Raw genomic sequence first — 21,723 nt, 5'->3', positions numbered from 1 at the left:
ATACAATTTAAACAACCTTTATTTTTCTTTATTTTATGATAGAAAAATCATTAAAATTGTGAAATTATAACTTTAAATATCTCAGAAACTATAAGAGACCGCCGGTTAAGTTATAAGGAAAAATTACTCAGGGTTATGTCCTTGACAACATATGTCAAGGTCATCGGTGAGGTATAACCTAATATGCATATTTACCAAAAATACTTTATTATAGTGTTTTGGAAAGCTCTCGACATAAGTTATAAGAATATGCAATGAAAAATGGGGGTTTCCATTTAAGAAATTGAAAGTGACCTTCATGTGACTTTCAAATGACTATCCAAGGTCACATCAATGGCATCATTTTATGTCCCCCTTCGAACCAAACAACTTTTGTCTGAAACATTTTTCCGTATCTTCCATATTTTTCGAGATATTTGACTGGCTTTTTTAAAATGGACCACCCTGTATATACAGGGTGTCCCAGATCATTTGGGACAATACTCGTGCCGATAGAGCGGACCAAACTGAGTCGAAAAGTCCTCTATCATTTTTTTTATAACGCTTAATAAAAGAGTTATTATTAAGTAAAGTCTGGCCAATCTGCGCCGATCTTTAGCCGGGCGCACGTCAATTGATTTGTCTCATTATTCTGTACATAAAAGTATTATGGCAAGATTATCGAAAACTAAATATTTTACGAGATATTTTATTTTTTATATCAAAATATGTCAGATTAAGATATAAAATAACTCAAAAAGTATTTAATGAAAACATACTTTATTATAGTGTTTTGAAAAACTCTCGAGATAAGCTACAAGAATATGCAATAAAAAAGGAGGTTTCCATTTAAGAAAACAAAATTGACCTTTAATTGACCCTCAAGGTCAAGTTCAAGGTCAAGTTCAAGGTCACCAAAATATGTGCCCATACTTTTTCTACAAATTTGATAATGAATGTCTTCCCCTATCTCGAATCATGTTCGAGAAAAACACGGTGGACTTTTTATCAGACTCACCCTGTATATATATCGTAGCTAGATTATATAATTCGTCGTTTTATAAAACGTTTAGGCATTTTATAAAATGCGGCCACATTCTCAAATCGTAGTTGAAAATGAAATATTTTAGAAGCTGGCTAAGAATTTTAGTCTTTTTGTAAAACACTAACAAGCGATCCGCCACATTGTCAAACGCAATGATTTGTAGATTGTTTTAGATTCTGGCTGGTTTATTTCAATCATTTTATGAACAGCGCGTTTTTACCGACTTTTATGTTACATTTGATAAAATAGTTATAATAAATGTCTGATACCCTCTTCACAATGTGAGCTACCCAATCATGTAAACGCTAATTTCTTTTGTGCACACGAAGCTATTATTTGCGCGTGCCGTTACGTAATCTGTCCATTATGACATAAAGAAAATGCGATAATAATATTCGTGAAAGTACATGTAGAGGATATCAAAATTAACGGGATCAAATTTAAACAGACTCTATTATAAATTTTAAAGCTCAAAAGTAATTGAAACGTAATCAATAAACCGCCAAATGTATCTAAGGCTTCGATAGCTATCATCATATCGATATCGAAAATTACTAAAATTAGTATTGAAATTACTATCTTGCAATTAGATTAATAATTTCTAAAATTAGAAATAATTTTAGAATCGATCGACGAGTGATATATACAGATCGATTTAATGCGATTGTTATCAAATTGCTGTCATTAGTTTGCATGCGATTAAATCATTCATTATCATTCTCGACGTTATTATTAGTAAATATTTCGATCGATATACTCAATAATTAATTCAATAAATTTTTAGCTATAGTACTAGCGACTTCAACTATGCAACCTTTGCGATAAACTGATATACTTCATGTGCAAGTGAATGTATATGCATTGTATCTGCCAGACATGAAATCTACATTTTATCACGTCTGCCATTGATGCATGTCGAACTGTATCTCTTAGCTAGCATACTAGTTTTACTAAACTGCAGGCATAGCAAACGTATCTCTCCTTCACACGGCCTCATCTTCTTTAAACAGGAAAATCCGTTGGAAACGAAGATGTTAAGAAATATAATTAGTGTGCAGGGATAACTGTAAATTTAGCTTAGAAGTATTGAATTGAAACCGTGCCGGCAGGCTGCGATTTAACCTTGCAGACACAAACACGAACATTTCGTAATAAAACTGATTTATTAGAAAAGGCTCGTCATTAAATATATATTAAAAATTCAATAGGTTATGGGCCCAGATACGGCCAATTATTTGCTGTAAAATAATTACATAAAATTTATAAAATAGAGAATATAAAAGAGAGACAGTAAGAGTGAGAGAACGTGTGTAAGAGAGAGAAAGAGAGAGAAAGATCGAAAACAGCTAAACTGTGGAATAAGCGCCGCTAATCAACAAGTGTATAAAGTTTACACAAAGATAGGACGGAAAAAAAAGAAAAATAAGACCGTGATAAGACATTGTTTGTCTTATCACGGTCTTATTTGTGTAAGACAAAATAAAAATAAGAAACTAAAATAACATAAAAAGCTGTAGCATAAAATAAAATATAAAAATGGCGAGGTCGATGTCAGAAGACATAATAAATGTTGAAAAATTAATCGACGCGGAAAATTTTCAGATCTGGAAATTCCAGATGAATATAGTGTTTAAAGCTAATGAGTTGTATGAAGTGGTACTGCAAAATGTCGCGGAAAATTAAAGGACCCAGCAATGGAAAAAACGAGACGCTGTAGCACAGAAATTGATAGTTACAACGCTGGATAAGAAACCGTTATTGCACGTATTAGATTGCAATACCGCGCGCGAAATGTGGATAAAAATATGTAACATATACGAAAGAGATTCCGAACAGCAAAGATGTAGTTTGCTACAAACATTTTACAGTACCACATACAACAAGAATGAAGATATCGCGACATATATAAGTAAACTAAGAAATTTAGTTTTTAGATTAAATGCGTTAGACACTAAGCTAGATGATAAGATGCTAATCTCAAAAATATTAGCGACACTGCCTGAGGAATATAGATACTTTGCGAGCGCATGGGAATCCGCAAAACAGAGGAAAAAAACACTGGAGAACCTGACCGCCAGGCTTATAGCTGAAGAAGCGAGAAACAAGTCCAAGGAACAATAGGAAAAGGCAGTGGCATTCAAGGCCACAGATAGAAAGTGTTTCAAATGCAATAAAACCGGACACTTAGCAAAGAAGTGCACTAAAACACAAACGGCAATCGAGAAAAGACAGGTACGTTGCTTCAAATGCAATAAGATAGGACACATGGCAAGGTCGTGCGGAGATAACCAAGGGTCGAGCGAACAAAAGTGCAGCATTTGTAAGAAAACCAACCACACCGAGAAAAATTGTTATTTTAGAAACAAATATAATAATGAAAATAAAGTAGCTTTCTTGACAGGCAAAACGATTGCGTCAGACACGTGGATTGTTGATTCAGGATGTACATCAAACATGACGAATAAGAAAGGCAGTATACTGAATATGAAAAAAATCAACTCGGTGATTGGAGTGGCGAAGTCCTCTGAAACAATGATTGCCAAAGGACATGGAAGCATAGAATTTGACAATTGCAGGCTGGAAGAAGTTATGTATGTTCCGGAATTAAGTATGAACCTGCTGTCAGTGAATACAATAACCAAGAAAGGTGGAGAAGTTCTGTTTTCGAAGAACGAAGTAGAAATAAGGCATGAAAATAAAACTATATTAAAAGGACAAAACTCATCGAATGGCTTATTTCAGGTGGATCTGAAAGCTGAAACAAAACAGAACTCTTACTTAACAGAAAATAAAGAAACCAATGCTGAAACATGGCACAGGAAACTTGGACACTTGAGCTATGAAAATTTGAGAAGACTGACAAAATTGTGTGAAGGTTTAGACATAACACCAGAAGAAATAAGAAAACAGGAATCGCTTTGCACAGTATGTCAAGAGGCAAAACAAGCCAGAATTAAATTTGGTGAACAGAGAAACAAAGCTACTAGGCCGCTGCAAATTGTACACACGGACCTATGTGGTCCAATAGATCCTATTACCTGGGATAAAAAAAGATACTTCTTGACATTCTTGGACGACTATACGCACCTCACTGTAGCATTCCTGTTGAAAAGCAAAGACGAAGTTCCTGATAAGATAAAAGAATACGTAGAAATGGCAGAAGCTCACTGGGATTCAAGAGTGTCAAAGCTAAGATGTGATAACGGTAGAGAGTACATAAATGAAAAAGTGACAAACTGGAGCAAAACGAAAGGAATAATAATAGATAACAACGTACCGTACTCACCACAGCTGAACGGGAAAGCCGAACGATTAAATCGGACCCTAATGGAAAAAGCAAGAGCACTTTTGTTTGATTCGGGACTGAACAAAGAAATGTGGGGTAAAGCACTCTACACCTCAGTCTTCTTACTGAACAGATCTCCTACGGAATCACTGAAAAATACTCCGTATGAAATGTGGGAAAAACGGAAGCCAAATATGAAATTGTTTCAAACGTTCGGTTGCAAGGCATATACAAAAGTAATGGGTCCACTAAAAAAACTAGACGAAAGGAGCAGAGAACTCACATTTGTTGGCTATGCACCCACGGGATATAGATTATGGAACTCTGAAAGAAGAAAAATAATCATAGCAAGAGATGTCAAATTCGGAAAACTCAATAAGAAAGAATATAGCAACAAAGAAATACACAGAACCAGACTGACACTACGAAACGAAGATGAAGAAGAAAAGCAACAAAATGAAATAGAAGCAGAAGAACCGGAGGAATTTGAAGACGCAACAGAAGAACCAGAAGAGCATGAAAACGGGGAACCACTGAGTCAACAACAAGAAGATGATGAAGACAGCGATGCAGCACACCGGGAGGAAGAAGAAAACCCAATGGAAACTCCGAGAAGATCCGCAAGAAAAACAAAACGTCCGGACAAATACGGTGATTATGTATTTTTGACGTACAGAGAAGCAATCACGGGTCCTGATAAAAATAGATGGATGGAAGCAATAAATGAAGAGAAAACTTCACTCAAAGAAAATAATACATGGGAGATGATAGACATCAGGAAATTAAAATCACAAAAACCACTGCAAGGAAAATGGGTATTTAAAATAAAACAAGATGGAACGTACAAAGCAAGATTAGTAGTAAAAGGATGTGAGCAAAAATACGGAGTGAACTATGAAGAAACGTTCAGCCCAGTAATAAGCACGAGCGCATTAAGAAGTCTCTTTGCAATAGCTGCAATGAAAAATTATGTAACTATGACATTTGACATTAAAACCGCATTCCTGTATGGAATTCTGGATGAAGACGTATACATGTATCCTCCAGATGGATACAACAATAAGGACAAAGTTTTCAAACTAAAGAAAGCGCTCTATGGATTGAAACAAGCTCCCCTGAAGTGGAATATACGATTCACGACATTTCTAAAAAGAAAAGGATTCAAGTCTCTGGAAAGTGAACAGTGTCTGTTTACAAAAAACAACAGCGAATTGATACTAGGAATATATGTGGACGACGGAATCCTTATGGGAAAAAATCAACAAGAGATGAAGCAGATAATTAAAGAACTCAAGTCGGAATTTAAAATGACAGTGGAAAACAAACCTAAAACCTTTGTAGGATTTGAGATAATAAAAGAAGAAAGAGATATAAAACTTCTACAAGCAGATTATATAACTAAAATATTGAAACAATACAATATGAACAATGCTAAACCCGTAAAAATTCCATTATTGAAAGGAGAAGGAAATGAAACAGAACTTAAAAATAAAAATTACCCATATAGAGAAGTGGTAGGAAGCCTGCTATACTTATCAACCAAAACAAGACCGGATATTGCATATGGAGTAAATTTTTGTAGCAGACACGTAGAAAACTATACTCAAGAGAATATAAACGATGTAAAACACATATTAAAATACCTAAAAGGACACACAGAACAAGGAATTACATTTCTTAATAACGGAAAGACAAATCTGCTTGAAGCATATTGTGATTCAGACTATGCCGGAGATCAAGAAACAAGACGTAGCACAACAGGATACGTCATATACTATGCAGGAGGTCCTATAAGCTGGTGCTCTCGGAGACAATCAATTATAGCACTGTCGAGTACAGAGGCAGAATACGTGGCAGCAGCAGAGTGCTGCAAAGAGCTCCTGTACCTAAAAACACTCATACAGGAACTCTCAGGTGAAGTGATCTCGATCGAACTCAATATAGACAATCAAAGTGTGATGATACTGATGACCAACGGAGTGGTCAACAGACGATCTAAACACATAGACGTAAAATATAGATTTGTACACGATCTAGTTAAAAATAATATAATAAAGCTTAAGTATTGTCCAACCAATGATCAAATAGCAGATATTCTAACTAAACCGCTGAATGTAGAAAAATTTGGCAATTGTAAGAAAAAACTGCTCTGTGAACCTGCACACAATTAAGAGAGAGTGTTAAGAAATATAATTAGTGTGCAGGGATAACTGTAAATTTAGCTTAGAAGTATTGAATTGAAACGCGCGCTATTAAAGGAACTGCCGTAGAAATGTGAACGACAGATGGCCAGACTAAAGACTCAGAGGGATAGCGATTCAGCGAGACACGGTGACTCGCTCTCTCTGGTGCGAACAGCGATAGCGTGCGGATCGTTACGATAAGTAGAATCTCGATTAAGTATAAGAGAATAAATAGTAATAAAACCACTAAGATCAGAATATTAGAACAGTTACTAGTTGTCGTAAACAACTGTAATTATTACAGCAACTAATTGTAGAAAAATCATTTGTAATTTGCATATCTGTTTTTTGTATCTTTCACTGTGCACGTGCCGGCAGGCTGCGATTTAACCTTGCAGACACAAACACGAACATTTCGTAATAAAACTGATTTATTAGAAAAGGCTCGTCATTAAATATATATTAAAAATTCAACAGAAGAAAAGATTAAAATCGCCTCACTCCTTTTTCTTCTCCTCTTCTCTTCATCTCTACCCTCTCTTTTTCTCTCTCTCTCTGTCTTTTGCTTTCTCTCTCTTATTCCTTTTTTCTTTTCTTATTTATATATTTCTTTATTTTTATCTTTTTTTTTGGATGAGTATAAATCAGTTATAAGTCGATATCCAGTTTTATTTGATATTGCACTCAGTTTTTGCACCCATATCTCTTATTTCATTAGAAATAAAAGATCTCTAATGAAAATACTATCTCTCATTATATGCTACGATACTAAAAATTATCAAAGAAATTGTTAGATTTACTCTGTGTGATCGCAATAATTGCAATTAAGATTAATTGAATGGCGAGAAATCAAGAAATAGAAAACATTTAACGAGATAGAAAACAAAAACTTTAATTGTCGATCCTGTAATTTTAGTGACCACGAACTAATAAGATTGCGATAAATAAATCAGTAATACGGAATATGATTTATCACACTGGATTATATAAAATCCAATTAATTTTTAGGTATAAAATCAATGTAATAGCAAATAATGATATTGTAAATTACTTTAAATTTATGCTTATAATGATAACATTTTGTTTATATTATAGATTATATTAGAAATTTGCGATTATATGATGACTCTTAATGACTAGTAAAATCGTCTCGATTGGTTGCGTTTTACAGATAATATCGTTTCTATTGCATTATATTACAGCTGTACCGTCGTGCTATTCAATCCACGGAAGAACAGTCAAGCGCATGTGTTGAACGCTTGTCGCAAAACCGTAACTTCTCTAGCGCTCGCCGGAGATGGCAAGCTTCTGGCAACGGGTGAATGCGGTCACATGCCGAACGTCCGTGTCTGGGATATCTCGGATCCGCATAATGCCGTGCAGATTGCAGAATTTCCCGGACACAAATACGGTATCAATTGCGTGGTGAGTGCTACTTGCAATAATTTTTCATCTCGTATATTCGCAAAATTTTGGATATTTTTTACTTCTTATTTCTCTCATTTTATAAGATTAGGCTGAAATTATATACTAAATGGAATATGTGTTATCAAAAAGATTAATTTCAAAATATAATTTTTTTTGGATATAGCCATTTAATGTATTTTACTTTTAAAACTTCTTATAATATTAAAGTAAAAAATAATTAATTTTTTTGGACATATATATATGATAATAAATTTTTAATAATTTATTTTGTTATATACATCACACAGAGTACATATATTCGGCATTATTTTACATAGTTTTACCGAGAAATCCGATCATATTTGTCAAAATTCAGAAAAGGTCTTATTCGAAATAATTACCGGCTCAGAGTACTAACATTACTAAATGGGGAAAGTGGCAAATAAGAGCCAAAGCGCGGTTATTGGTGCGTAAACTTTTTGTTGTTAAGTTTCAGCGATAAATATGCATTAAAAATGTATGTTTTGGATCGTTTTTTGGTCATTTTCTACGGTATCTTATATCTCGACCTTTTCCAAACGATTTAAATAAGTCCTTCATGATCTTGACACAAGATTATCATATGCCGGCCTTGACAAACTTTGTGGTTTTGTCAAAGCATAAAAAGACTCAATCTCTAAGGATTCACCCAAGGTCAGATCAAAATCATCGTTTTACGCGTTTCCTTTAAAAATTAACAACTTTTATTTAAAAAATTTCTTTAAGTTGCATTTATTCAAAGTATTTGATTATTAAGATTAAAATGAAATATTTTGCATAGATTAAAATGAAATACTCTGTATGTATTTATGTACAAAGTATTCCGAAATTTGCATGTCAAAATACTATAACAGGAAAATTCTTAAAAAATTATAATAAAAAGTAATAAAAGAATTTTCAATTTTTTTATTTCACGCTATGATTATTGAGATATAAGAGATATAAAATATTGGCCAATCATAAGTTATCTTTAGACGATCACCAAAGCAACGGTTATATAATTTTTTTCTAGTGTGTAAACGTGAAAAGTAAAAATTTTTTCCATTAATTTCAATGATTGATCAATCATTGAAACGTTTCATGTTTCCGTCTTAGGATAAAAGTTACATGATTGCTGCCCTACCACATGAATTCTCGCATGAATTATATGTACGTGCATCAATTAACGCGCAAATTAACGCGCGTACGTTAATATTAACGTAAGCGCGACTAACGAATAGGCAATTATCTAAACGTAGCCTTGATTGACCTTACATCTCAAAAACTATTACTTGAAATGTGTGTGTGAAAATGTTACAAAAATATTTTTTTTTAAATTAAAAGTATAAGGCTCTATAGATAAACATCTGAAAGGGTAACAATAAATCATTATTGACAAAGACAAGTTATCAGGACTGATATAAAAAAAATCTTGCTATTGGTAATGTTTGTAAACACAAAAAAGTGTAGAGATAATAAGGCCATTGTATAGTAGATATAGTTATAATTAGACATAATGAACGCATATCTGACAAATATCAAAGTTGTTTTTCTGGAGAACGCAAAACCTCATATAAAATGGTATTCTACACTTTCGATTAATTTTTTTATGTAGAATCACCCCTTTCTCGCTTGTATCATCATTTTGGTATATCCGATACACAAAATGTCCCAAAATTTGCGTATCAAAATATAACAGAAATATTATAGCAGAAAAGTCCTCGAAAAGTTAAGTAATAAAAATACTTTTAACAAAGAGTACATATAAGTTAACAAGTAAAGCAGACGGACATTTCGGCTCTTTTTGGAGCCATCTTCAGCGTACTAGTTTAATTCGCAAATTTCTACACAGTTCGCATTATATATAAGTCAAAGAATTAAAATTACAAATCAATATCAATTGCGAATTAAACTAGTACGCTGAAGATGGCTCCAAAAAGAGTCGAAACGTCCGTCTGCTTTACTTGTTAACTTATATGTACTCTTTGTTAAAAGTATTTTTATTACTTAACTTTTCGAGGACTTTTCTGCTATAATATTTCTGTTATATTTTGATACGCAAATTTTGGGACATTTTGTGTATCGGATATACCAAAATGATGATACAAGCGAGAAAGGGGTGATTCTACATAAAAAAATTAATCGAAAGTGTAGAATACCATTTTATATGAGGTTTTGCGTTCTCCAGAAAAACAACTTTGATATTTGTCAGATATGCGTTCATTATGTCTAATTATAACTATATCTACTATACAATGGCCTTATTATCTCTACACTTTTTTGTGTTTACAAACATTACCAATAGCAAGATTTTTTTTATATCAGTCCTGATAACTTGTCTTTGTCAATAATGATTTGTTGTTTTTTCTGAAAATAAAGTCTTTTATAAAAAACTTTGTTTTACATTTTTGATTTATTTTTTCACATAGAATCATCTCTTTTCCGCTCCATCCAGTGTACCATCTGCTCTTAAACACCCGATATATACGCACACCTGCGCACGCGCACTTATAATTTGTGGAATTAATGAACACTTTGTACACATATATTATACCTATAATGTTAAGTGAATTGAAGTACGAAAGCTATTAGGAAATCAACCTCCGATAGGCTTGCAAAATAAAATAAGAAATAGTAAAAACATTTTATTATACACACAAAAGTTACTTATATATATACGCTATTTTCCGGCATAATTGCCATCCGAATTGAGGCACTTACTATATATTATACGCGTTGCATAGCGGTAAACAAACAAACTAACGGCTGAATATTGTTTTTCTTTTGTAAAGTTTTTGGAATCTTCCGGTAACATTTCTCATGAAATATTACAATGACATGTTTCTGTAATGTCTCTACAATATTACTTTGCAACTAGCAAGGTTGTAACATTGCAATGTAATTGAAATATTCTGTGCTGTATGGATATAGTGCGGCACAAGCTTTTGTACGGTTTCATTAAAGTACGATACCGCCAAATGGAATCTCTGCTAATTCCTAACATTGCTCATCAGTTTCTCGTTGCTCTCAAATCGTTGCATTCTTAAACACACTTTTGTATGTGTGAACAGATGAAAATCACTTGGTACAATGTAGAGTGGTCGAAAAACGGAAGCAGTGCAATGAAAGTTCAACCATCCACTCTACAACCCGGATCTTGCACCAAGTGATTTTTATCTGTTCATACGTATGAAAGGGTATGGTTAGGAACGCAGCGATTTGAGGGCAACGAGAAGTTGAGAAGCAGTGCTAGGAGTTGGCTGAGATTCCAGTTTGGCGGCATCATACTTTGATGAAACCATACAAAAGCTTGTGCCGCGCTATGACAAATGCCTCAATTCGGGTGGCAATTATGTCGAAAAGTGTACTGTGTATACGTGTATGTACGTGTATACTGTAAAGTAACTTTTGAGTATAATAAAATGTTTTTTTTATTTCTTATTTTATTTTGCAAGCCTATCGGAGGTTGATTTCCGAATAGCTCTCGTACATGTACAAAAACGATATTCTATTTTTATCTCAGGCATTTTCGCCAAGCAACAAGTATGTCGTATCGGTCGGCTCGCAGCACGACATGATCGTCAACGTTTGGGACTGGAGGAACAACGTTAAAGTAGCATCCAACAAAGTTTCTAGCAAAGTAAAAGCTGTCTGCTTTGCGGAAAACGGTAATTATTTCGTCACCGTGGGTAACAGACACGTCAAGTTTTGGTACTTGGAATATTCTCGCAGTAGCAAGGTAACTTCTAACAATAACTTTTGCGATATAAAACCGATCTTTTTCTTTTTTTTCTTCACGCAATAGAGACATAGCATTCTAGCATAAGTATTTTGTTGCGCAGTACAAGGAACCTGTGCCTTTGATGGGCCGATCTGCCATATTAGGGGAACAAAGGAATAATGATTTCGTTGATGTAGCTTGCGGCAAGGGGGAAATGGCGGATTCCACGTATGTGATTACCAAAACGGGCCTGTTGTGTGAATTTAATAATAGGAGGCTTTTGGACAAATGGGTCGAACTCCGAGTAAGTTATTCTGGATGGTTAGGATTGTTTTTATACAGTTACGTCGATCGAAACGAAGCAAAAAGAAAAGAATAGAATATAATCAATCTATTTTAAATTTATCTATGAGAATGAGAACAACTTTTTATATACTCTCTCTCTCTCTCTCTCTCTCTCTCTCTCTCTCTCTCTACTTTTTCAGACAAGCAGTGCTAATTGCATGACGGTTGGGGATAAATATATTTTTATCGGATGCGCTGAAGGAATTGTGAGATGTTTTAGTCCTAGTACGCTTCAATTTATCACAACACTTCCACGGACGCATTATTTGGGAGTTGATGTCGCGCAAGGATTGTCTATCAGGTTTAGCAATATTTCTTCAATTCTCTGGTGTGTGTTTCATACGCAAAACTTATGAATACTTTTTTATTCGTTTTTTTTAGTCATATGTCTCAACATCCACTTAACGCGAGATATCCAGATACGATTGCGTTGGCATTCGATGAACGAAACAACAAGCTAACCTGCATCTACAATGACCATAGTATCTATGTTTGGGACGTGAAAGATATTAGACGGGTTGGCAAGTCGCATTCATTCTTATACCATTCGGCTTGCATTTGGGGTGTCGAGATGTATCCAACCGGTCCAGACTCCGTCGGCGCGATGCCGCTTGGGAGTTTCATCACTTGCTCTAGTGATGACACAATAAGGATTTGGAATCTGGAGAAGGATATCTCGTCAAATAATACGTTGTATAAACGAAACATTTACAGCAACGTCAGTATATAGGCGCGCGCCTCTTATCCTCTTTCGCAATATATAACAGAATAAGACGCAATCGTATAAAGCCAATATGTTATTTCACAATATTTTTCTTTTTTTTTTTTATCAACAGGAATTGCTCAAAGTCTTATATGTGGATCCAGAGTTGACTTATCTGAAAGATCTGGACTTAGCTGCCGCAGGATCCACCGAAAAAAGCGACGCATCTTATGATGGTCGTAATGGCGTAAGATCTATAAGAGTCAGTCCTGACGGCAAACACCTTGCCTCCGGCGATAGGTAAAATAAAAAGAAGAATATAGTTAATATATACAGAATGGGGAATCAAAACGCCCTATTTCGATAGCTATGGATTTTGGAAAAAAATGTTTTAGACAAAAGTCATAGGTATGATGTGTATTTAGCAATTGTATCATTTTGACCTTGGATCACTTTATGAAAGTCGTGTGAAGGTCATTTTGAGTTTTTTTAAATAGAGACTTTTATTTTTATTGTATATTTTTGTAGATGACGTCGAGACGTTTTCAAAATATATTATTAAATTCTCTTTTATTAAGAAGTTTTTGAGTTACGAGCCATGAAATTTACGATTTCGCCAGCGTTAGCATAATTCAAGTTTAAAATGACATAATTGCTAATTAGAATGCATTGTATCCTTTCGTCTTTTAAACATTTTTTTTCTCAAATCTATAGTTCTTGAAATCAAAGCGTGCCGTTACTATTCCTTCATCTTGTATACAAATATATACTATACATATTGTATATAGCTGATTGAAAAGAAACAGATAAAATAACAGAAAAAAAATATAAGAAATATAACATATGTGCATTATTCTTATAGATCCGGCAACATTAGAATTCATGATGTATCTTCATTAGAAGAACTGTGTTTAATAGAGGCACATGATGCAGAGGTGCTGTGTTTAGAGTATTCGAAATTTTTACAATACTCGGTAAATGTCCCTAGGCTATTGGCAAGTGCATCGCGAGATCGATTAATTCACGTTTTTAGCGTGGATCAGGGATACAATTTCTTGCAAACGCTCGACGATCACAGTTCGTCCATTACTGCTGTCAGATTCTTCAATCAATCAAATCAGGACAATCAAATACAAATGGTATCCTGCGGCGCCGATAAGAGTATTATTTTTAGACAGCTGCAATCGGTAAACAACTTGATTCGATAATCGATGATTAGTTTCGATTTGTCTGTTAAAATAATATGATTATCTTCCGTATTTGTGTAGACACCAGGTGGAATGCCACAATTCGCAAGAGATCACAACGCTCAGGGAAAAACTACTCTGTATGACATGGAAGTCGATTCCGGGCAAAAGCATGTTTTAACTGCGTGTCAAGATAGAAATATTAGAGTTTACAATGTTACAACGGGTAAACACAATAAAACTTTTAAAGGCTCCGTTAGCGACGATGGCTCACTAATCAAAGTCGTTCTAGGTAAGATAGTTTATAGCTCATCATATCGCTGCTTTATTATAATATTGTAAAATTCTTTAACAGGAAAATCAATACTGTATTGAAATAATAATGAAATTAATAAACATTAATACTTAATAAAGTAAAACTACATAATATAGCCTCCATAACTTTTGCTTCAAGGGGCTCGAAAAATAAAAAATTCTTGAAAAAAAATGTCTGTAGAATCCTTCCTCCTATTATAGTGCGAAACTATTCAATCGTCGTGCACTTGCGCGAAATAGTTATGCATAGTTGCGTAAGCAAAGCCGTCAGCACTCGCGAGAATAATTCAACATATGCATATAAGTATGCTGCGCACAGTCATGTAATTTGTTTATTATGACATAGAAATAACATATTAGTGTTGGTGAAAGTACATGTGAAGGAGAAACCAAAGTAATGAAACCGTAACTTATATGGAAGCTCTACTGTAATATAATTATTTGTTTTTTAGAATCATATTTTTACATTAAAGAAATGAATTAAATTATCATTAAAATAATAAATGACTTAAATTTATAATGGCTTCAAATCTCGCTGTTTAAAAATATTTCATTCATGTTGAAGTAAAACAGCAATATTCATACTGAGTGACTTTGATCTACAAATGTTCTATTTAACATATTTTCAGATGCGTCCGGTATTTACGTAGCTACCTCATGTACAGACAAAACACTTTGCGTATATGATTATTACAGCGGTGAATGTATGGCCACTATGGTCGGTCACTCAGAATTGGTGACAGGTTTACGTTTCAGTTCGGACTGTCGTCACCTCGTATCTGCGAGCGGCGATGGTTGCGTGTTCATATGGCGCGTGCCACACGATATGGTTGTGACCATGCAAGCTCGTCTGGCTCAACAAGCGATGCGCGCCGGCAAGTGAGTACTTTTCTTCTCTCTCTTTTCCCCATTGTTTAAATCTTATTAAATTTTATTGATTTAAATGAAAATCGCAACTTCGAATAAAATCTGCATTATTATTGGATGTATTGTGTTGTTCACAGGAGACTGTCTCAGGTCAACGTTGGTAGTATCGATGTGCAATTGGACAAAGAAACTTTCGGAACACCCCCACCGGATTTCCTTGATCCCAACGCGAATCCGCCTCAAGGTATCGGCATGGATTACAGATTTAGTGTGGGTCAATTGCCACTTTGGGCGAAGAAACAAATAAATACCACAAGTACTGATGATAGTGCGGTACTTGACTTGAACGTTAGATCCCTCAATGTTGATCTACCCAAAGGAAGATGGGCACAAAGAGTTCAAGAGAGCGACGGTATCACTGTAAAGTCCGTCTATGACAGTGATGAAGTTATACCGTTTCCTCCGTCTCGTACTGCTATTGATTCGGATGGCGGTGGCGGTGGTGGTGGTTCAAAGGATAGTTCCATCGACAGCGGCACGGAAACGAAATGTAGCAACGAATATCGCCGAAAAACAACAATTAGTAAAAGGGTTGGTATTATAAAGTATGTTTTTAATTAAATATGCAAATTATTTGATTTTTTAGCATTTATTAATCATATTCTTTATAATTATCACACACATGCTCATTCGAAGACATAATAATATAGAACAGTGCTGGGATTTACTTGCACATTTCGGCCCGATTCCGTGGCTCACGCCTATTGCCCCCCACTCACCGCTCGTGCGTTAGCGACGAGTCGCCAGATACGCGTAACTAAGGAGCGCGACGCTTCGTCTCAGGAGCGTTCATATGTAAGAATGTCCAAATATAATAATAAGACAATACTTTTCTATAAATAAAAGTTTTTCTTCAATATTTTATATTTCATTGATATAAAATATTGAAGAAAAACTTTTAATTATAGAAAAGTATTGTCTTATTATTATATTTGGACATTCTTACATATAAACGCTGCTGAGACGAAGCGTCGCGCTCCTTAGTTACGCGTATCTGGCGACTCGTTGCTAACGCACGAGCGGTGAGTGGGGGGCAATAGGCGTGAGCCACGGAATCGGGCCGAAATGTGCAAGTAAATCCCAGCACTGATATAGAATATAGATCGTTAATATAGATGCTTATAAAATTAATTATAAAAAGTATATGTGTTAGTGATTGCACAACTGAACATCGATCGCTAACCTATAAATATTATAAAATAAATTATAATATTGCTATTTTTTTAATTTAGGAACAAAATATTAACATTTAATTACGATTTTAGGAAGAGGGAGAAAACGTATTCCAACCTGATCCCGAAAGTTATAAAGAGATAGAAAATGACACAAAACAGGTACTAACTAAATTATTAACATTAATATCACTTAATCGCATGCGTTTTTCTAATTTTCATTGATAACAGGCCTTTTACTTATCGATTATTTTATTTTGCTCTTGTCTTTTTAATCACTTCTTTTTTTTAATTTAAATTGGTCTTTAATTTATCATCATATATTTATGTTTTGCTAAATATATTTTATTTCGACTGCTGATGTAGATAATTGATGATAAGATAACAATAAGAAACAATATCACGGAATTAACACGTCAATCAAGGAGTCGTCACCATACCGACGATAGCAGTCTTGGCAGCTTTAAATTTGAGGTATAACGTCTTAAACGTAAAACGTTTTCAGAAATCATTACTCAAAAAGATAACCTTTTTACGAAATAACTCAGTCAGCCACGTCTATTCTAACAGATATTGCCAAGTGCTTGCTACAAATTATTGTCAGCAAAAAGGCTAGATGCCAATTTGGCAACAATTTGTTATCAAATTGCTTACTGGGAATTTATAAAACTCTTTTTTTAAACAAAACAAAATGCATCATATATTTTGTAAATAACATATTACTGCTGATATCATGATTTTAATTATTATTTTACTAATTATCGCTTATGTGTCATCTATATTTTTGTTAATTGTTATGTCTGTTGTCAATAATGATTTGCCATATTCTTATCAAAAAATATTGTGTCATTCAGGATCATGAGAGCACTGAACATGATGGGGACGTTGAAGATTATTCCGAAGGGGAAAATGGAACGACTGGTTCTGAGAAATCACATCATAGATTAATATATTATCCTCCATCAGAAGATATTATATCAAATCAATTCACTGTTAACGCAATAGATGTTGAAGAGCTTCGAAGGTTTTATACTTGATTTTTTTTTAGGATAATAGTATAAGTATCTTGTAAAATAATACAAAGTATTTTTTGAATGCACAGATCGCAAAGGCGACAAAAAAGATTAAAGAACGCAGAGAACAGTCGGACGAGCGAATTGACCGCCTCTGGAAGCCAGGATGAGTCTGACTCGGAAGGCGGTGCATCAACTCCTAGCGCTGAAAGAAATCCTCTATCTATATTGTCTGAGGCTAGTTCAGAAGGTTTTGATCAGCTTGCTAAACAGAATCATAGGGAAAAATATTTGAAAAACGCCTTCGAGTCACTTAGTGGAGCGGAAGAGCCTTTGAATCGTATAAAAACGACGAGTATTAGTTCCCAATTTCATGGAAGGTAAAATGATATTTAATTATGAATAAAATAAGATTTAACGAAGACTTGAAATTTTATGATACTGATTGTGTTTAATATTTTCTAATTATCGATTAAATTACACTATTGCAGACTTAGTGGCAGTGAAGGAACCACAATACGCAATGCAACAGTAGTTAATGCAACCAAACACGCGAGAGGCGATGTCGATGTAGTGAAGAAACGAGAAGAGTTGCAAAGGAGGATAGAAGAAACAAGAAGAAAATTGCAAAGTGTAAGTAACAATTTCTTTTTTGCACAAGAAAAACGAAACGTAGCACAAGATTTTTAGTAAAACTTGATTATTATGTCTACAGGTCGGCTACAGATCATCATTGAAATCCAGCCAGAGTATATCCGATTTGAGCAGCCATATACAAGCGAAGCATCATCGTTCGAGGCTCAGCACAGGTAACAGATTCGGTCAAAAAAACCAATTTTCAAAACCGACTAATCCCTGCAAACCTATGCTAAATCCAAAGTCCACATTTAAACCTCAACAACTCACTAATAAGGTTCAAGGTATGGGGAATGCATTGCCTAAACTAGAGGTACCAAATGAAAACTACTTATCAAAAAATAAAACTATGTTATGTATTGATGAGAAAACAAAACCAAGTCATAGCCGTCCAATAACATTGACATTAAAGAAAACTGAAAAGTATAAGCTGTCTTTGAATAAGACTAATCAATCTTTACCCGAATCTCCTGTATGCGAGGAATTGAAACTACTGAAAGAGCAATGTAAGAAGACTGCAACTCGGTTTGCGAGATTTGCTCAAAAGAGGAGATCTTGTAGCTACTTTATTGATCTGGATGAGGATATGGAGAACATCGCGAAATCCGTTGAAAGTTTACCAGCTATGAACGAGCGTAACGTGGAAAATCTCAAAGAAACCATGGACGATGCGGAAGAAAACGGCAATTTCAGCGACGATTCCTTGGAGGGGGATTTCAAGAATCCACCTCGACGTTGCATTAGTGACTATCAGATAAACATTCATATGGACGACCATAGAAATCATTCAAATTATCAGAATTTTCAAAAGAAAATTTTAACGGGCTCTCAGGAAAGCATACTTTCAGATGCCTCTATTGAGTCATTCTCCAAAGAAAGTGTCGAGATAGATTATAATCATTACGATCACGATAGACACTCAAGTGCGAGCTTCTTTTTGTCCCGACGTAAGATGCAAGCGGGCAGAAGTCAGGAGAGTATATTGACCGATGAATCGGATTATCAGATATTTCCATTGCGCGAGAACACCGCTCATCAAAGCACAGAAAGTGTATTAACCGATGATTCCGATTCTCTGGTGAAATCTGCACCTTTGGAAATGTTGTTCGATTCGCATTACAAACGAAAGAGGCAGAACTCCGAAACTTATAGCGAAAATCCCAATAATGTTATAAGAGCTGCTGTAGATAATGCGCGAAGTTCTGTTAATGAGAATACATTGTACAGAACAGTATTTAGATCAAAATCCTTACAAGACACCAGAATTAACAAAATAAAGAACGACATAAATTTTATAGAAAATAACGCATCACCGGAAACTCACGTTTATTATGAATCTAATTTTGACAACGAACATAAGGGAAATGTAGACCCGGCAATTTATGGCAAATTAGAACCGATCTCGCGTAGTAATAGCTTGAAAGTGCCTATGAAACCAGAATCGATGATGATTATGAATAACTTTGTTGCTCATAAACCACCGAAACCTAAAAAAAATTTATCTCGTACTCAGAGTATGCGTAACAGAATTAAACCAAGCTGGAAATATATCGATACGCCATCTTTATCATCTACTGTAAAAAGCGCCGCCGATTCCGATAATTATATAGCGCTTCCCAAAAATTCATCTTATTCAGAATACCGAGTTACGCGAAGCGATTCAGAAATTAAACGAGATTCGATTAATACGGAGGCAATGAAGCAAGTTTTGCAATTTGCAAACTATGTACAAGAATCTGATAACGATAAAGACAGTAGACATAAGTTCTACAGCTTACAAGCTCATTGCACTGATAACAATGTTATGTTGCAAGATAAACTTATACGTGATAGGAACGATTCTTCGCATTTAATAAAGAATCATTATTTAGGAAAAATTCATGACACGATCGAGAAACAAAGCAAACCTTCCGATAAGAAACAAAACTGCTTTGAAAATGAAATTCCAACGAAAGATACGGAAACTTATGACTCGTTAGAGCCTAATGGGGCCTCCTGCGATTTGCAAATGATGGAACTGCAGTTCGATGGTTCAAATTTACAATCTGCCAACAAACGAATTGACAATCTGGATGCGAACATGGATGTCAGAATAACTCGCGCCATTGAGGGTACTGTGAAGTTACTTTCGAAAGAATTTGAAAATCTAGTGAGACAAAAACAATACTTCATGAAGGACAAATGTTCGCGATTGACGCAATGTCAAGATAGGAGCGAGAACTTCGCTAAATTGCAGGCCGAACGAGAGAATAAGTTTTTTGTTAATAAACGCGATGTACGCCTACATTCATGTGGCGAGGACTGCGATTGCATCGATGTATCAGTGATGGACAGATCGCTAATGGAAAGCGGCTCCTCCACGTCCGCCTCAAGTTGTACTAATTCACCAAAGAGAATGTGGCCACCCGCGTCGCGATGTCAGAGTCACATGAAGTGGACAAAAACTTTGCCGACGATCAATCAAGCTATTCTTCCTACAAAACATCCGTATGCAGGTATTGAGCAAATAGAGAATGTTTGCGTGTATTTTTACATGTTATTAAATATCATTATATGAAAATCGATAGAGAATTTATGTCGCGATTACGAGTGCACTACTAAATCGCATTAGCACGTTATACCATTAAAAAGAAATATCTCTGTTATATTTATATATGCATATATCCTATCTGTGTGAATGTAAATATAATACAATTATTATATCCAATTTTATTTCAAGGCAACAGCAACTTACTTTTCAGTTTTAATGCTTTTAGTCGTCAAAATTTAGCTTTAGTAATATTGTTATTATTTTCATTTGGCACGAAATGCAACTGCATGCTTTTCTTATTAAATATAATAATATCCTTATCTTTTTCTCCTTTATCACTATTCTTTTTTTTACTATCAATCGTTATTTTATATTTTTTGCACATTTGTGCAAGAAGCTCGATGTTAAATAGCAATCTCTGTTTAGCGTTAATTCAAAAAAATTTGCAAAACTAGAATTACGCTTCCAACTTTAGCGTTTTATAATAAAAATTAGAATATATCATGCGACGCGGTAGCGTCGCGAAGCCAAGTTTTAAATATCTTAATAAAATCTTGTTTGTTTTTATATTCTTATATATCATGCATCAATAAAATAATAATAAAAGTCAGTGATTTTTATATCGCAATTTATTTAAGAATTTAGAAAGCAAGCTTGATGTTTGAATGAAAAAAAAAAGAAATGCCCTGCTTAAAAGATCCGATAGAAAAGATAAAAAATATCGATAATTAAATCGTGTTTCTGGCTCGTAATATAGCAGATTTCTTATATAATATGTTTGATGAGTTTTCTACCTTTTTTCTCTTATATTATTTAGCACATAGCGTACTTATCTTTTTTAATCAATATTTATTTTAGTCGTGTTTTTATCGAAATTGATTGTATCTTATTTGTAGTTCGTAAATATTCAGTATATACGGGCAATTCCACATCAGATCAGACTGCAAATAAATACATATTTTTTGTTTTTCTTGATTTTTTTTCGTATTTTTACATAACATTTTACAAAACATGTATTTATATCAAGTTTTAATGCAATCAGTATAATGCTTTTCGAGATAAAAAATTTTTAAGTTTGTGATTTCTCCAAAATCACGATATACTTAGAACGCTTCAATTTCTCTTTCTCTAAACGGTTTAAGATATAAAACTCGCTGATCAAACACTTTAAAGTGAATTTATTATACTTTACGCATGTGGAAAGATTTATCAATAACATGTGTAATTCTTTTGATAAAATATTATATTATAAATAA

The 21,723-nt window shown here is 34.3% G+C and overlaps 1 protein-coding gene across 2 annotated transcripts in view; it reads left to right on the top strand.

Moving 5' to 3' along the window:
- The window catches only part of LOC115233521 (mitogen-activated protein kinase-binding protein 1-like), a 65,269-nt gene extending 44,268 nt beyond the window's left edge, over window positions 1-21,001 (top strand). The window contains exons 4-19 of one of the 2 annotated variants that reach the window (XM_029804004.1): window positions 7,696-7,918; window positions 11,442-11,657; window positions 11,761-11,943; window positions 12,125-12,285; window positions 12,366-12,702; window positions 12,821-12,987; window positions 13,550-13,874; window positions 13,956-14,166; window positions 14,819-15,068; window positions 15,194-15,647; window positions 16,382-16,450; window positions 16,655-16,762; window positions 17,143-17,312; window positions 17,391-17,681; window positions 17,793-17,934; window positions 18,017-21,001. In XM_029804004.1, the coding sequence (XP_029659864.1) occupies window positions 7,696-7,918; window positions 11,442-11,657; window positions 11,761-11,943; window positions 12,125-12,285; window positions 12,366-12,702; window positions 12,821-12,987; window positions 13,550-13,874; window positions 13,956-14,166; window positions 14,819-15,068; window positions 15,194-15,647; window positions 16,382-16,450; window positions 16,655-16,762; window positions 17,143-17,312; window positions 17,391-17,681; window positions 17,793-17,934; window positions 18,017-20,494 (5,785 nt within the window). In that variant the 3' untranslated portion in view covers window positions 20,495-21,001. The remainder of the gene's footprint in view (window positions 1-7,695; window positions 7,919-11,441; window positions 11,658-11,760; window positions 11,944-12,124; window positions 12,286-12,365; window positions 12,703-12,820; window positions 12,988-13,549; window positions 13,875-13,955; window positions 14,167-14,818; window positions 15,069-15,193; window positions 15,648-16,381; window positions 16,451-16,654; window positions 16,763-17,142; window positions 17,313-17,390; window positions 17,682-17,792; window positions 17,935-18,016) is intronic. The other variant, XM_029804005.1, reaches the window with a different exon arrangement.
- Window positions 21,002-21,723: the final 722 nt, after the last annotated feature.

Source organism: Formica exsecta, unplaced genomic scaffold, assembly GCF_003651465.1.
Source record: "Formica exsecta isolate Colony F162 unplaced genomic scaffold, ASM365146v1 scaffold1759, whole genome shotgun sequence".
Taxonomy (NCBI): Eukaryota; Metazoa; Arthropoda; class Insecta; order Hymenoptera; family Formicidae; genus Formica; species Formica exsecta.
Note: the sequence above shows the minus strand (reverse complement) of the source record. Positions and strands in the feature narration are given on the sequence as shown.